This window comes from Canis lupus, chromosome 16, assembly GCF_048164855.1.
Source record: "Canis lupus baileyi chromosome 16, mCanLup2.hap1, whole genome shotgun sequence".
Classification (NCBI taxonomy): Eukaryota; Metazoa; Chordata; class Mammalia; order Carnivora; family Canidae; genus Canis; species Canis lupus.
Genome location: NC_132853.1, coordinates 49,911,563 through 49,928,463, shown reverse-complemented (window position 1 = coordinate 49,928,463; position 16,901 = coordinate 49,911,563). Strand labels below are relative to the sequence as shown.

At 38.5% G+C, this 16,901-nt stretch overlaps 1 protein-coding gene across 4 annotated transcripts in view; it reads left to right on the top strand.

Annotated features, from left to right (window-relative positions):
- The window catches only part of TLK2 (tousled like kinase 2), a 122,792-nt gene that overhangs the window by 54,978 nt on the left and 50,913 nt on the right, over positions 1–16,901 (top strand). For all 4 annotated transcript variants that reach the window (XM_072781256.1, XM_072781257.1, XM_072781255.1 and 1 more), the window contains one exon: positions 7,556–7,723. In XM_072781256.1, the coding sequence (XP_072637357.1) occupies positions 7,556–7,723 (168 nt within the window). The remainder of the gene's footprint in view (positions 1–7,555; positions 7,724–16,901) is intronic.

Below are 16,901 nucleotides of genomic sequence, written 5' to 3'. Positions count from 1 at the left end.
ATGAGATACATCCATATTGTTGTATGTTGTTGTAGATCTTCACTGTCATTGTTGTGTGGTATAAGTTTAATATTTTTATTTAATAACATATATTTTAACTTTTAACCATATGGTTAATCTGTTGTCCATCTTCTTCCACTAGAATGTTAATCCCATGAGAGCAGGGACTTTGCTTTGTTGTTTATTGCTGTTTCCATCTCTCAGTACTTCTTACATAAAGGTATAATTTTTTTTACTCTTTCCTCAACTTGACATGAAGAGGTAGTATCTTGTTCAGTTTTCAATCTCTAACACCCCAAGTAGTACTTGGCACACACAGTAGATGCTCAAAACTGTGGAAAGGAAAAATCGATAGATAAAAGAATTACTTTAGCTTTTCTCCCCCTAAGTGACTCTTGTATTTTTTATTGAAAACAAAAAAGAACCTAAAACATGAGCCTTTTAATGCAGAAGTTTGGTAAACTACACCCCACACCTGGCAAGCTGAGAATGAGTTTTAGATTTTTAAAGAATTGTAAAGACAAAGAATATATCACAGACATGATATGTGGCCTTTTAAGAAGCCTGAAATTTTTGTCTGGCCCTTCACAAAAAAAATCTTTCTGGGAAATCATTATAAAGTTAGCTCCATGTAATCATTACTTAGGTCAAAAAGTAAAATATTTCCAGCACCCTGGAAACCTGCATGGTCTTCTCTGATTACAACTCTCTCCCTCTACCCTGGAATCAACCGCTGTCCTAATTTTTGTGATTATAATTTGCTATTCCTTACCAGTTGACTATGTATGCATCCCTAAACAAAATAGTTTCATTTTGTTATTAAATCAATTTTGTTAATCGTGGCATTTAATCACAGTGGTTAAATTTTCTGCATTCTGATTTTGGGCTTTTTGTTCTAGCAGTTACTAAGAGATGTATTCATATCTCTCATGGTTGTGAGAGTTCTTATATTTTTGTTTTGTGTATTAAGTGACTCTTCATCTTTTTGATACATTGTGTTCTAAATGCATTATTTCAGATATTCCATATATCCAAATCATTGTATGATATAGATATTTCCATTTTTATCCTATTGGCTTTTCATTATTATGTTTTCAATATACCTGAAAAATATCTAACTGAATTTTTTATTCAGTCTAAAGTAGTTTTTTAACTTTAGCATTTATTTTATTTGCATTTAATTTAATTATCATTATATTGGGTTTAAATGTACCATCTTTTGATGTGTTTTATATTTATCCTGCATGTTCTCTGTTCCTTTTTCTTTCATTTCTTTTATTTGGGTTGGGTTTTTTTGTGGGGGGTAATAATTTCATATTCTCATCCTCTACTAGTAGCTAGGTCCTAGTCTGTGTTTCTCTTAGAAATTACCACATGTATCTTCAGTTTACTTAAGTTTGATGTTAATAGTATCTTTAGCCTCCTCTCAGAGAAAGGATGACATCAGAACATTAACTCCATTTACTTGCTTCTAACTTGGTGGTGGTGGTGTATGTTTTTGTATTTTGCTTTTTTTTTCCAGCCTCATAAAACATTATTATTTCATACTGTCAGTGTTCATTTACCTCTTTATACTTCTTTCCTTTTTGGATTTTATATCTTCCACTTAGGGTCATTTTCCCTCTGCTTAAAGTGCTCCTTTAGTATTCTTTTATATGTATCTGCTGCAGAGTTAACTCTTTAGGTTTTTGTTTGCTTAAATAATTTTATTTTGCTTTTATTCTTTCTTGTTTGTTTATTTTTTAAGATTTTATTTATTTATTCTTAAGAGATAACACTGAGAGGTACAGAGACATAGGCCGAGGGAGAAGCAGGTTCCCTATGGGAAGCTCAATATGGGACTAGATCCCAGGACTTGGGGATCATGCCCTTGAGCCGAAGGCAGATGCTCAGTGACTAAGCCACCCAGGTGTCCCGTTTGTTTTTATTTTTATTTTTTTAAAGATTTTATTCATTTATTCATGAGAGACAGAGAGAGGCAGAGACACAGGCAGAGGGAGAAGCAGGCTCCACACAGGGAGTCCGATGTGGGACTGACTCAATCCTGGGACCCTGGGATCATGCCCTGAGCCGAAGACAGATGCTCAACCACTGAGCCACCCAGGTGTTCCCAGTTTGTTTTTATTCTTGAAATATATTTTTGCTGTGTATATTAGTATGGCATTTTTTTTCTCTTAATAATTGAATATATCATTACCATCTTCTGGCTCCCATTATTACTATTGAGAAAATAGCTTTCATTTACTTCTTATTTCTATGAAAGTATTGGGTTTTTTTCCCCCTGGCTGCTTCACAAATCTTTATATGTGGTGTTCTGTAGTTTCACTATGATGTGTCCTTTTATTTTTCTTGCTTGTAATTTGTTGGATTTCTTTGTTGGGTATCATACCAGTTCTGGATAATTATTAGGCATTGTCTCTTCAGATATTATCTCTGCCCTGTTCTCTTTTTCTTCTTCCTATGAAATTCCAATTAATTTTATGTAGGACCATGTCACTTTGTTTACTTCTTTTTTCTGTTTTATTTTTGTCTCCATAATGCTCCATTCTGGATAGTTTCTTGCCTTTCAGTTCCCAGATTCTCTGTTTTGTTTTATCTAATTGCAGTTAACCCCGGTGAATTCTTATTTTTGTTATTTTATGTTCCCTGCTGATATTTTCAAGCTTGCCTTCTATTATCATTTTTTTAAAATCTAGTAGACCTTGTTTTATAATCTGTATTTGGTAATTCTGACATTTGAAGTTTTTATGAATCTACTTGTTTCTTATTTTTCTTAGCTGTTGCTCTGGGCTTTATTTCTTTTATGCTTCATTTTATTGACTGTGTGCCGCTCATTGTTCCTAAAAAATTATTTGTGAAATTTCTTTAGGATCTAAGACAAAGATGTGTTCCTCCAGGGAAAAATTTTGTTTGCTTCTTCCAAGTACCTAGAAATTTTACTCATCCAGTACTACTTTCAATTACTGAATTCTTGGCTTTCATTTTGTTTGTTTGATTTATTTTGTTTGTTTCATTCACCCATTCAATATTGATCTGGATTGTGTTAACATTTCTCAGGGGAGCCCTTGCCTCCTTCATTGCCAAGGCAACTTCTTTGTAGTTCCCTGAAGGTGGAGGAAAGTTTTCTTTGGTTTACACTTTTCCCTGACTGAGTGTAACACTTTGGAAGCCCTGGAAACTTGAAGTGTGAAGGGTATCCTTTTGAACCCCCTGCCATCAGTGTACCTGTGATTATCTGCTTGGCATATTATACCCTGGAAATGGAGATTCAAGATCTGCAGGTACCCTTAGGGCAAATGTGACTTTGGTGCTTCATTTATGTGTCTTGTATTCCTAATTTCCCTTAGAATTTGCCCTGGCAGATCCCTACTATTTTATCAACTCTTCAGTGCTTTTAATATCTTTTTTTCCTATTTTGCCCTGTTTTTATGATTATTTCCTAAGAAAAGGTTTAGACATTCTAGCCTGCTGTATTTCCAGAAATACTCTAAAATCTTTCAGCCCTTGGCAAATATTTATTGATTATGTAACAGAATGATTAATTTTAGTATTGCAGCTTCAGAGATACAAGTAGTGCAAATATTGCCGTGATTGGGTATCCCAGTGCTTTGTAGCCTGTATTGAAATAGTTGCATTTGGTTGGGATAGGAATGTTGGTTTCAAGGAATGGGATTCTACTTACAGATTAAAATAAATTCTTTTGTTGGGATCATTTCAGTTTCTTTTCTTTTTTTTAATTTTTAAAAAAAATTTTTTAAATTTATGATAGTCACAGAGAGAGAGAGAGAGAGGCAGAGACACAGGCAGAGGGAGAAGCAGGCTCCATGCACCGGGAGCCCAATGTGGGATTCGATCCCGGGTCTCCAGGATCGCGCCCTGGGCCAAAGGCAGGCGCCAAACAGCTGCGCCACCCAGGAATCCCAGTTAGTTTATTTTCTTTTTTTTTTCTTTTTTCTTTTTTTTAGTTAGTTTATTTTCTAAAATGAGTGTTACGTAGTTTTTCCTAATGAAGTGATACATGCTGACTATGAAAGCCCAAGTCGAAGTGGTAAAATAGAAAGTCTCCTCCAGAAGAACTATTATTGAAGAATTTAGTGGGCATAAACATATAGTGTATGTTCATTTGATAGATTTCCTCATTTCTGTTGTTTATTTATTTAATCAATATCCTATGAACATTTTTGTGTCCTATAAATAGTGCTGTAATGAACGTACTTGTTATATATCTGTACTTTAGGCATTTCTTTTCCTTCGGATAAATTTCCAAACTGTAATTCCCTAGTCAAAGAATATGCTTACTTTTAGATGTCATCACCTAATTGCTAGCAGATTATCAGCAGTTTGTGGGTTCCAGTTTCTGCATAGCCTCCTAATACTGAAGTTTCATTGTCGTCTTTGTCAGTGAGAAGAATACTTTGTTTTACCTTAGATTTCTTCTTCAGTGATATTAAACATCTTTTCACAAGTTTAATGGCCTCTTTTAATGCTTATTTAGGCTCTTTGCCATTTATTTATTGGAGTATTTGTTTTTTTTCTTCCTGATGAATAAGAATACATTATTTTTTTAAGATTGTTAACTTATTATCATTTATATGGTAAACATTTTTACCTGTTTGTACTTTTATCTTTTAACTTTATGTTGACTTGCCATTCAGGGGTAAAAAAATTTGGAATCAAATTTATTGGTGCTTTTCCTTTATGTCTTACTGGTTTTGTGTTATTCTAAGATGTTCCTATATGGTTTGTATTTTGAACGTCTTGTTTAAAAAGTCCTTCACCACAGAAGATCATAAAAGTACTTGTTTATATTTTCTTGTAATTTTTATGTGTACTATGAGGAAGCATTCTACTTTTCCTATTTTTTCTAATACCTGCAAAATATCCTGCCATCTTTTTAGTAAGTTCCTACTAATCTGAAATACACATTAAATCACAAATTTTTTTTAAAAATTTTATTTATTTATTCATGACAGACACAGAAAGAGAGAGAGGCAGAGACACAGGCAGAGGGAGAAGCAGGCTCCATTCAGAGAGCCTCCCGACAAAGGACACTCGATCCCTGGTCTCCAGGATCATACTCCAGGCCGATGGTGGCGCTAAACCGCTGGGCCACCAGGGCTGCCCTAAATCACAAATTTTATATCCAAATTATAGGGGTCTGTTCCTGATTTTTCTGTTCTGTGCCACTGATTGATCAGTCTGCTCATGTACCAGTGTTATACTGATGTAGTTATGTTGTTTTGTAGTGTGTTTTAATAACTAGTCAAGGGATCCCTGGGTGGCGCAGCGGTTTGGCCCCTGCCTTTGGCCCAGGGCGCAATCCTGGAGACCCAGATCGAATCCCACGTCGGGCTCCCGGTGCATGGAGCCTGCTTCTCCCTCTGCCTGTGTCTCTGCCTCTCTCTCTCTCACTATGTGCCTATCATAAATAAATAAAAAAAAATTTAAAAAAATTTTAATAACTAGTCAAGTTTCCCTGCTATTATTTTTTAAGATTTTATTTTTTTTTTTTTAAGATTTTATTTATGTATTCATGGTAGTCACACAGAGAGAGAGGGAGAGAGAGAGAGAGAGAGAGAGAGAGAGAGAGAGGCAGAGACACAGGCAGAGGGAGAAGCAGGCTCCATGCACCAGGAGCCCGACGTGGGATTCGATCCAGGGTCTCCAGGATCGCGCCCTGGGCCAAAGGCAGGCGCCAAACCGCTGCGCCACCCAGGGATCCCAAGATTTTATTTATTTATTCATGAGAGACACAGAGAGAGGCAGAGACAGAGGCAGAGGGAGAAGCAGGCTCCGTGCAGGGAGCCCAATGTGGGACTCGATTCCGGGACTTCAGGATCACGCCCTGAGCCAAAATGCAGGTGCTCAGCCGCTGAGCCACCCAGGTGTCCCCATCCCTGCTATTCTTTATCAAAACTTAATGGCTAATTTTGTTTATATTTCCAAGTGAACCTCAGAATTAATCTGTGAAATTCCACAAAAACAACCCTCCAAAAGAGAGCAAGAGTTAACCTCTATGATGATTATACCACTATAATACTTTTTCTTGGGGGTGGGGGAGAAACATCAAAAAGGAAAAAAAGAAAAAAAACCAAAAGGAAATGAAAACCCCTAAGCATTGGGTTTTATTTTTTTATTTTTTTAAAAGATTTATTTATTTATTTATGATAGACATAGAGAGAGAGAGAGAGAGAGAGAGAGAGAGAGGCAGAGACACAGGAGGAGGGAGAAGCAGGCTCCATGCCGGGAGCCCGATGTGGGACTCGATCCTGGGACTCCAGGATCGCGCCCCGGGCCAAAGGCAGGCGCTAAACCGCTGAGCCACCCAGGGATCCCATAAGCATTGGGTTTTAGAGAAATTTGACATCTGTGAAATTTGAATGCAGGAGAGTGGTATCACTGTGTAGGTCATGTTTTACATGTCTGTGACACTGTGCTTTTTCTTTATATGTAACCCCCATATTTCTTAAGTTTATTTCTAAACATTTCTATTTTATAGATTTTTTAAAAATTTGAATCTACTTTTTCTTCCATTACATGTTCTGATAATAATAAATTGTATATGAAGAAGCTATTGGTTTTTTGTATGTTTATTTAATATTTGGCCATCTTACCCAACTCTTTATTATTTTGCAGTTGATTTGCTTAGTTTTCTTTGTGAATACTTATATCATCCAAAAATGACACTTTTTAATCTTGTATCTCATTTTTCCCCCTTATCACATCAGCTAAAACTTGTATAATAATGTTGAGATGATTGTGATATTAATGTTAGCCCTTGTCTAGTTTTCCTAACTTTGATGAAAGTGTCTCTGGTATGGCACCATTAATTTATGCTGTTTCTGAAGAAATACTCTCTTGTATTAAAGATGGATACTTCCAGTGTTTTTTGTTTTTGTTTTTTAAGAGTTGCCCAACAATGCTAATCCTTTTTGGCATCTAAAGGGAAGAATCTTGATTCCCGCCACCACCACCACCACCACCACCCCCCCCCCCCCGTCCCCACCATTACCATAATGAATTATATCAGTTTTGCTAATAATGAACCAGTTTTACATTTCTGAAATAAACTATACATAACTGTGTTGTTATTCTTTTAGTGTTCTATGGAACTTGTTTTGCTTGTATTTATTTTCAATTTTTGCATCTAAGTATAGTATGGTGAGGATAGAATTGAGAGTGAAATAAGCTCTGCCTATTAGGGGACAAATGTGTTAATCTTCATTTACCTACAGGATAAAAATAACATTTCTTTTGTAGGTTTAAGGGAATTATGAAGTTGATTTGTTGAACTCTACAAAGTAAACTGCAAATGCAGTTATTTAAATACAGAACAATTAAAATGTAATTTTACATGATTCAAGTAAGATAACACAGATTTATAGATAGGCTATAATCCAGTGGTACTTCTGTTATGCTTTCCATATTTTTCAGAAAAGGTGTTTTTCAAAAATACTCTTATTTTCGATAACTGTGTTTTAGTCTGTTAACATGTTTTGGCAGTTTCAGGTTTTCTTTCTCATGTAATTTGTGTGTTTTCTTTAATGTTTTTCAGCGGCGAGTAGAACAGCCCCTCTATGGCTTAGATGGCAGCGCTGCAAAGGAGGTGCCAGAGGAGCAATCTGCTCTGCCCACCCTGATGTCAGTGATGCTAGCAAAACCTCGGCTTGACACGGAGCAGCTGGCACAGAGGGGAGCTGGCCTCTGCTTCACTTTTGTTTCAGTGAGTACTGGGGCTGAGTTGATTGCAGATCCTTTCCTTATTGCTCTGGAGCTCCTTGATGAAGTTTGAGTAATTATTTTGGTGAAGAGATGATGACATTTCTAACTATGTGACTTCTAAAGGTAGTGTGAATTTACTCGTCTCCCTTGATATGAGGGGCTGAGAGAGACTGTTAAAATCTGAGCAGATCAGGGGCTGCATTTTGGGCTTTGCACTCAGCACAGAGTCTGCTTGTCCCTCTTCCTCCCCCCAACTTGTGCACTCTTGCTTTCAAATAAAATCCTTAAAAACAAACAAATTTTTAAAAGAAAAAAGTCTGAGCACATCAAGGGAGAGGAAATGTGGTTTTAGGTTGACAGAGAAGTAAAGAAGGTACAGACCAAATTCCATTATAGCCAAAGTACTTGTCTAATTAAAAAAACAAACAAAAATCTTCAAACTCCTGGCATCACATATTTGAAGCATTATCAGATCAGTCAGATTTTTAGCGTATAGGCAGGCATCCTGTATCCTGTTTGCCAGTCATTCCCCTCTGTGGTATTTGGGTGACCTGTATGCTCTCACCTCTTCACAGTTACTTTTTCCAAAAATATTTGGCTACCCATTGGCTGCTTTCACCTTGCTTCTTCCTCTCTCCTTGAAGAATCAAGAATTTGAGTATTATGAAAATTTGACCCTGTTTGTATTTGCCAAATTATAATTTAGTTTGACTCAAAAGTTGTTATTTTTCTTGTTTTCTATGCCCAACCATGGATGGTGTAAAGCAAAAAGAAAGCCCCATTGCCCTATTCCATTTTTGGGGGCCTCTTTAGAGCTCATGTCACCACTGATCCAAATTTCTTTCTCTTCTGCTGGTTTACTTTCTCCACTTATAACCTGAATTTCCTCTTTATTTGCTTTGTGGATTCTGAGTCATTGACCCGCCTGTAGTTGTATATTTAAAGAGGCCATGAGAATGGTGGGTGTCTTAAGGAAAGGAAATAAAAATTATAAAATAATTAGCTAGGGACCCATTGTACACTATTGGGATTTCTTTCTTTCTTTCTTTCCTTTCCTTTCTTTACTTTCTTTCCTTTCCTTTCTTCCATTCTTCCTTTCCTTTCCTTTCCTTTCCTTTCCTTTCCTTTCCTTTCCTTTCCTTTCCTTTCCTTTCCTTTCCTTTCCTTTCCTTTCTCCTTTCCTTTCTCCTTTCCTTTCTCCTTTCCTTTCTCCTTTCCTTTCTCCTTTCCTTTCTCCTTTCCTTTCTCCTTTCCTTTCTCCTTTCCTTTCTCCTTTCCTTTCTCCTTTCCTTCCCTCCCTCCCTCCCTCCCTTCCTTCCTCCCTTCCTTCCTTCCTTCCTTCCTTCCTTCCTTCACGAGAGACACAGAAGGCAGAGACATAGGCAGAGGGAGAAGCAGGCCCATCGCAGGGAGCCTGGTGTGGGACTCGATCCTGGAACTCTGGGATCATGCCCTGGGCCGAAGGCAGACGCTCAACTACTGAGCCACCCAGGCGTCCCCTGTTTGGAGTACTTTCTTACAGTTATTGCTCTTCCTCAAAGAAGAGATACTACAACTTTTAAACTTACAGAATTTTTTAGGAATGGAGAGACTTGTTGTATGAAGACAGTATACTTTTATCTGTGGGTGGCAAAAGAAGCACAACAGAAACATAAATATACTGACAGTGAGTGCCTCGGTGGCTAAGCGGTGGCTAAACATCTGCTTTCGGCTCAGGTAATGATCCCAGGGCCCGGGGATCGAGTCCTGCCCGCATTGGGCTCCTGCTCCACAGAGAGCCTGCTTCTCCCTCTGCCCCTCTGTGACTCCTCCCCCAAATAAATAAATATATGTGTATATATATATATATATATATATACTCACAGCAGTATGCCATAGTTTGAGAATGTCATGGTTCTCTATAGTATTGTTTTAAAGAATCTGTCTTTGTGTGTATATGTAAATTACATTGTGTGTTTACTATTCACTGACTATTAAATCTTCATCTTAGATCTAACATTCTTAGGTAAAACCTTGGATAATCAGAGGTTTCTTTGCCTTAGAAGCTACCTCCATTTCACTTGAGGGGAGTTCCCTTTCTTCATTGCACAAATGCTTACTGAGTGCCCACTATTTGACAGACATGTTAAGTACACAGGGGGGCTCCTGGGTGGCTCAGTTGGTTAAGCATCTGCCTTCACCTTAGGTCATGATCTTGGGGTCCTGGGATTGAGCCCCACATCTTGGTTCCCTGCTTGGCAAGGAGTTTGCTTCTCCATCTCCCTTTGACCCTCTCCACAGCTTGTGTTCTCTCTTTCACTCTTTCTCAAATAAATAAATAAAATCTTAAACAAGTACACAGGATTTTGATCAGCAAAACTCAGTCCCCTAATATGAGTATTCCATAAAAGGTATGGGGATGCAGGCTTGGGATGGGTGCACATGGATAACCACCTGCTCAGTCCTATCAGCTAGTACACTCAGCCTGTCAGAGGAGTTGCAGATGCTACAGCCAGATTGTTCTCATGTATAAAAGACATGGCAGAGGAGTTAGAAAATGATCACGTCCGAAGAAGGAACAGGGAAATAGTATGAAAACCAAAGACCTAAGTGGTTTGGTACAGTTCTGAATCTCTTTGCTTCTCTGTAGCTACAGCCAGGATATAAGCTTAGTAATATAAAGAAAGCAGAAAGCAAAAGTTGACAATAATATATAAGAAATGTTTTGAATCAATAAAGACAAACAGTTTCCAAAAGAATAGGCAAAAAAGGCCATGAGAGACCATTTTACAGGGAGAAAAATGACTAATAACATGAAAAATGCAAAATATAACAAAATAAAACTTTTGACCTATCAGTGTCAAGAATTGATATATTTGATAATTCTCAGTGTGGTTTATAGTTTGACACACCTGCAGGTTTGCATGATTGGTTCAGTCACTTGGACCAATTAGTAATCTGAGTGTTAAATTTACATATCCTGGGTCTAGAAACTCCATTCCCATAAAACTACACGAAGATTTTTATTGTATTGTTTATAATTGCAGAAACCTGGAAGCATTTCCCTTCACCAGTGTTTCAGAGGAACTTAGAACAAGGATATTTGTGACCTCCACACTGCTAACCCCAGTGATCATTCTCAGAACTAATCTGTCCAGCATGATTCATAAGCCACATGTAATGACTCCCTTCTCCCAGCACGTGCTTTTCTCTTGGCTTCCACTCTTAGATCTTTCTCATTTCCCAGACCACTAAACAGTGGAGTGTCCCAGGGCTCAGTCTTGAGACTTTTGTCTACCTTTACTCTCTACCTAATCTCATTTAGTTTCTTTGCTCTAATTATCAGCCATATGCGGAGCATTTCCAAGTTTCTATCTCTTGCCCAGAGCCCTGCCCTGAATTCCAAACCTGTGTGGTCAGTCACTACTAGTCTTTGTGTCTCATAAGTATATCAGATCTAATATGTCCCCAATGGAATTTTTCATTTTTGTCCCCTTGTTCCAAACCCATTTCTTCCATAGCCTTCCACCTCTCAGTAACCATCAGCTCTCCTTTTAATTGTTTCAAAACCTTGGAGTCATTCTTTTTTTCTTTTTTTCTTTTTAAGATTTTATTTATTTATTCATGAGAGACATAGAGAGAGAGGCAGAGACATAGACAGAGGGAGAGGCAGGCTCCCTGCAGGGAGCCTGATGTGGGACTCGATCCCAGGACCGGGATCATGCCCTGAGCCAAAGGCAGCTGCTCAACTGCTCAGCCACCCAGGCATCCCTCTTTATTTTATATCCGAATTACAAGTCCATCAGCAAATCTCACTATTAAGAATATGTTCAGAATCCTCCTACTTCTAACCTTTTCACTATTACTGACTGCTTGAACTAAACCGTTGTCTCCCACTGAGGATATGGTAGGAGCCTCCCAGCCTGATTGTTTTCTCTGACCTCTGTTTCCTTTTAATCTGTTCTCAACAGATTAGAGTGTTTCAGTCAGGCCTGCTCAGAGGTGCTTAAAATGGCACAGAAAACTTTGCATGGGCGGTTCCCCCATTGTGCTGTATGTTACTAGTCTCACTTCCCTACCAGATTCTGTCCACACTGGCTACCTTACCGCCTCAAATACTACCTGTCATGTTCTCACCTCAGGACCCTTGCACTTGATGTTGCCTTTGCCTTCACATTCTTCTCCCAGTTACTAAGCGTGCTCTGCTTCCTCAGTTCTCTAGTCTCTGCATCAATCTACACTATTAGAGGGGCATACCCTAACTACACTGTAGAATAACGCAGCTCCTCTCTGCCCATCCCACACAGTGTCTAGCTCCTGTGTCTTGCTTTGTCTTTCTCCTTCGTCTTATCACCAGCTGACCTGCCATAATTTACTTCTTTGTCTGACTCTTCCCCTCCCCCACTAGAATGTAAACTCCATCAAGTCAGGGACTTTTCTTTGTTCACTTTTGTATCTCCAATGCCAGAACTGGAACTACTCAAACAAGATACCAGTGTAGTCCTATGTTGCATGAATTGATAAAGGTATCCTTCATGTAGGGTCTAGTGAAATGCTATGTAGTTGACAGAAAAAGTGAGATAGGTGTATATAGTTTGTTATTTTTAAAAGATTTTATTTATACAAGAGACAGCATGTACACGTACAAGCCTGTACATATAAAGCATGTACATGCGCAAGGAGTTGTGGGGGCTGAGAGAGAAAGAGAGAGGGAGAAGACGACTCCCCACTGAACAGGAAGCCTGATATGGGGCTCAGTATGAGGACCCAGAAGTCATAACCCAAGCCAAAGGCAGAAGCTTAAACAACTGAGCCACCCAGGAGCCCCTAAGTATATATAGTTGACTTATATATTTGACTCTTGAACAACACAAGGGTTGGGGCACCCCCCCCCATGCAGTCAAAAATCATGCAATATAAATTTTGACTCCCTAAAACTTAACTGCTGATAGCCTACTATTGACCAGAAACCTTACTGATAACAGAAACAGCTGGTCAACACAAATTTTGTATGCTATTTGTATTGTATATGGTATTAGAATAAAGTAAGCTAGAGAAAAATGTTATTAAGAAAATCATAGGAGAGGGTGCTTGGGTGGCTCAGTTGGTTAAGCATCTGCCTTCCAGGCTCAGGTCATGATCCCAGAGTCCTCAGAACTAGCCTCATGTTAGGATCCCTGCTCAGCGGGGTGTCTACTTCTCCCTCTCTCTCACCCCTCCTCCCCACTCGTACTCTCTGTCTCTCTCTCTCTCAAATAAAATCTTAAAAAAAAAAAAAAATCATACGAGGGGGCACCCATGTAGTTCAGTCAGTTAAGTGTCTGGCTTCATTCAGCTCAGGTCATGGTCTATCTCAGACTCCTGGGAAGGAGCACACCTTTGAGGCTCTGCACTCAGTGAGAAGTCTGCTGTCACTCTCCCTCTTGCTCTGTCTCTCCCCAGCCACCTGCCGCTTGTGCTGTCTTTCAAATAAATAAATAAAATCTTTAAAAAGGGTGGAGGGGGGCACCTGGGTAGCTCAGTTGGTTAAGTGTCTTCCTTTGGCTCTCAGGTCATCATACTGGGGTCCTGGGATCAGCCCTCGAGTTGGGCTCCCTGCTTGATGGGGGGGTCTACTTCCCCCTCTCTCTCTGCCCTCCCCCCCACTCATGCTCTCTCTCGCCTGCACTCTCTCTTTCTCTCTTGCTCACTCTCTCTTGCCCTCTCTCAAATAAATACAATCTTTTAAAAAATGGGTTATGCTTTAGTATTTTATTTATTTTTTTAAAGAGATTTTATTTATTTATCCATGAGAGAGAGAGAGGGAGGCAGAGACACAGGCAGAGGGAGAAGCAGGCTCCATGCAGAGAGCCCGAATGTGGGACACGATCCTGGGACCCCGGGATCACACCCTGAGCCACCCAGGTGTCCTTGTTTTGGTATTTTATTTTTTTTATTTTTTTTTTTTTAATTTTTTTTTTTTATTTATTTATGATAGTCACAGAAAGAGAGAGAGAGAGAGGCAGAGACACAGGCAGAGGGAGAAGCAGGCTCCATGCACCGGGAGCCCGACGTGGGATTCGATCCTGGGTCTTCAGGATCGCGCCCTGGGCCAAAGGCAGGCGCCAAACCGCTGCGCCACCCAGGGATCCCTGTTTTGGTATTTTAAAGTACATTTCAGAAATCCTGACTTCTTATCTTTGAGTAACTTAACAGGCATTTCCTAAGAAATATTAACATTTTCCTGGATAATTAACATTATCACACTTTTATTGGTAAGTGTGATTTTTTTTTTTAGATTTTATTTTATTTTATTTATTCATGAGAAACACAGAGACACAGAGAGACAGAGACCTAGGCAGAGGGAGAACAGGGTCCCTGCGGGGATCCTGATGTGGCTGGCACTCACTCCAGGGACCTCGGATCATGCCCTGAGCCAGATCTGAGCCAGATCACGCCCTGAACTGAAGGCAGATGCTCAGCTCCACCACTGAGCCACCAGGTGTCCCTATTGGTGTCACTTCTTATGTAAAATAGAACTTTGCTCTCATCATCTAACCCTTTTTGGCTGCATTGACATATAGTTCCTTTGGAAAGGCAGGTTAAATGCTTAATTCTTACAGTTTAATTAACAATTTAAATTTTTTAAAGAAAATTTTAATTTTTAAAGTAAGGGATAATAGCTGTATGAAATGGTGACAATTTCTGCTTTCATTTTTATTTTGAATTTGTGGGCTTTCATGGATGTGTATTCATCGATAGAATTCTTTCTTCTGGTGTTCAGCTGGTCACAGCCTTTTACCTTTTCATCAGTTGATGAACATTTGCATTGTTTACAATTTTTGGTTATTATGAATAGTACTGCTTTGAACATTCATGTCCCAAGTTTTTGTATAGGCATATATTTTCATTCTTTTAGGTACATACTGAAGAGTGGAATTGTTGGGTCATATATAGTAACTTTCTGAGGAACTCTGAACACTTTCCAAAGCAGGTGTACCATTTTGCAAACCCAGCAGCAGTGTATGAGGTCCTCCATATCCTTGTCAACACTTGTTGTCTGTTTTGATTCTAGCCACCCTAGTAGGGGTGAAGTGATGTCTCATTGTGGCTTTGATATGCATTTCCTGAATACTAATGATATTGGACCTTTTTTCCACTTGCCAAGTATATATCTTCTTTGGAGAAATGTCTATATAAATCCTTTGGACATTTTTAAATTGGATTGTCTTTTAATTGTTGAGTTGTAAGGTTTTGAGTTTAATTTCGAAGAAGTCTAGTTTAACTTTTTTTTCTTTTGTGGCTTATGTTTAGTGTTGTAGCTAAGAAGGCTTTACCTAACATAAGGTCATGACTCTACTCCTGTTCGTTCTTCTCACTGTTTTTTAGCCCTTATGTTTAGGTCTATGATCCATTTTGTATCATTTTTGTATGTGTATGTGGTGTCAGGAATGAGGTCCAACTTTATTCTTTTGCATATGGATATCCAGTTGTCCCAGCAACATTTGTGTGAAAAGACTATTCTTTCTCCATTGAATTGTCTTGGCACCCTTGTCAAAAATCAGTTGACCATAAATGTAAGGGGTTTATTTCTGGACTCTCAATTCTACTCTGTCAATCTGTAAGCCTATGCTTATGTTAGTACCACAGTCTTAATTATTGTAGCTTTGAAGTAATTTAAATTTTGAAATAAGGCAGTGTGATTCCTTCAACTTTGTTCTTTTTCAGGGTTATTTTGGCTGTGGGATCCCCTGCATTTCCATAAGAATGTTAGGATCAGCTTTTCAGTTTCTACAAATAAACCAGCTGGGATTTATAGCAGCTGTGCAGAATCTATTGATCAATTTGGGGAGTATTGCCTTCCTAAGTCTTCTACTTCATGAACATGAGATAAATATTTATTTAGGTCCCTTTATTTTCTTTTAATGATCTTTGCAGTTTTCAGCATATAGATCTTGCCCTTTTATTTTTATTTTTTTTTTAATTTTTATTTATTTATGATAGTCACACACAGAGAGGCAGAGACACAGGCAGAGGGAGAAGCAGACTCCATGCACCGGGAGCCCAATGTGGGATTTGATCCCGGGTCTCCAGGATCGCGCCCTGGGCCTAAGGCAGGCGCCAAACCACTGCGCCACCCAGGGATCCCAGATCTTGCCCTTTTATTAAAATTATTTCTGAGTATTTATTCTTTTTGATGCTATTGCAAATAAAAGTTTTTAAAATTTTTATTTATTTTCTGATGGCCCTGTGCTAGAGAAATGTGGTAAATTTTTATATATTGATCTTATATCCTGCAGTCTTGTTGAGTGTGGTTTTTTTTTTTTTTTTTGTTCTAATAATTTTCAGGTATGATTTTCTGTATAAAGCATAATGTCACCTGCAAATAGAGACAGTTTTACTTCTTTTTTAGTCTGGAGGCCTTTTATTTTATTTTCTTGCCTATTTGCCCTCTAATACAATATTGAATAGAAGTGGTTCAAATGAATATCCTGTCTTGTCTTGTTCCTGATCATAGGAGGAAAGCATGTGATCTTTGACAGTGTTAGGTTAGCTGTGTATTTTTTTCCAGAGATAACCTTTTTTGGGGAAGAAATATTTCCATTCTGAGTTTGTTGAGTGACTTTATCATGAAAGAGTGCTGGATCAGAGAAATACAAATCAAAGCCACAATGAGGTAGCACCTCACACAGGTCAAGATAGCTAAATTTAACAAGTCAGGAAACATGTTGGTGAGCATGTGGAGAAAGAGAAACTCTCTTACACTGTTGGTGAGAATGTAAGCTGTTGCAGTCACTCTGGAAAACAGTAAGGAGGTTCCTCAAAAAGTTAGAAATGGAACTACCCACAATTGCACTATGTGGTATACCCCAAAGATACAAATGTAGTGATCCAAAGGGGCATCTGCACCCCAAACTGTGGAAAGAGCCCAGATGTCCATCAACAGATGAATGGATAAAGAAGATATGATATGTTACTCAGCCATCAAAACAAAACTAAATCTTGCCATTTGCAACAACTTAGATGGAACTAGAAGCTATTTATTATGGCTGAGTAAAATAAGTCAGAGAAAGACAATTATCATATGATCTCACTCATGTGGAATTTAAGAAACAAAACAGGATCATAGGAAAGAGAGGGGAAAATAAAAAGACGAAATCAGAGAGGGAGGCAAACCGTATAAGACACGTAATCATAGGAAACAAACAAGGTTGCTGGAG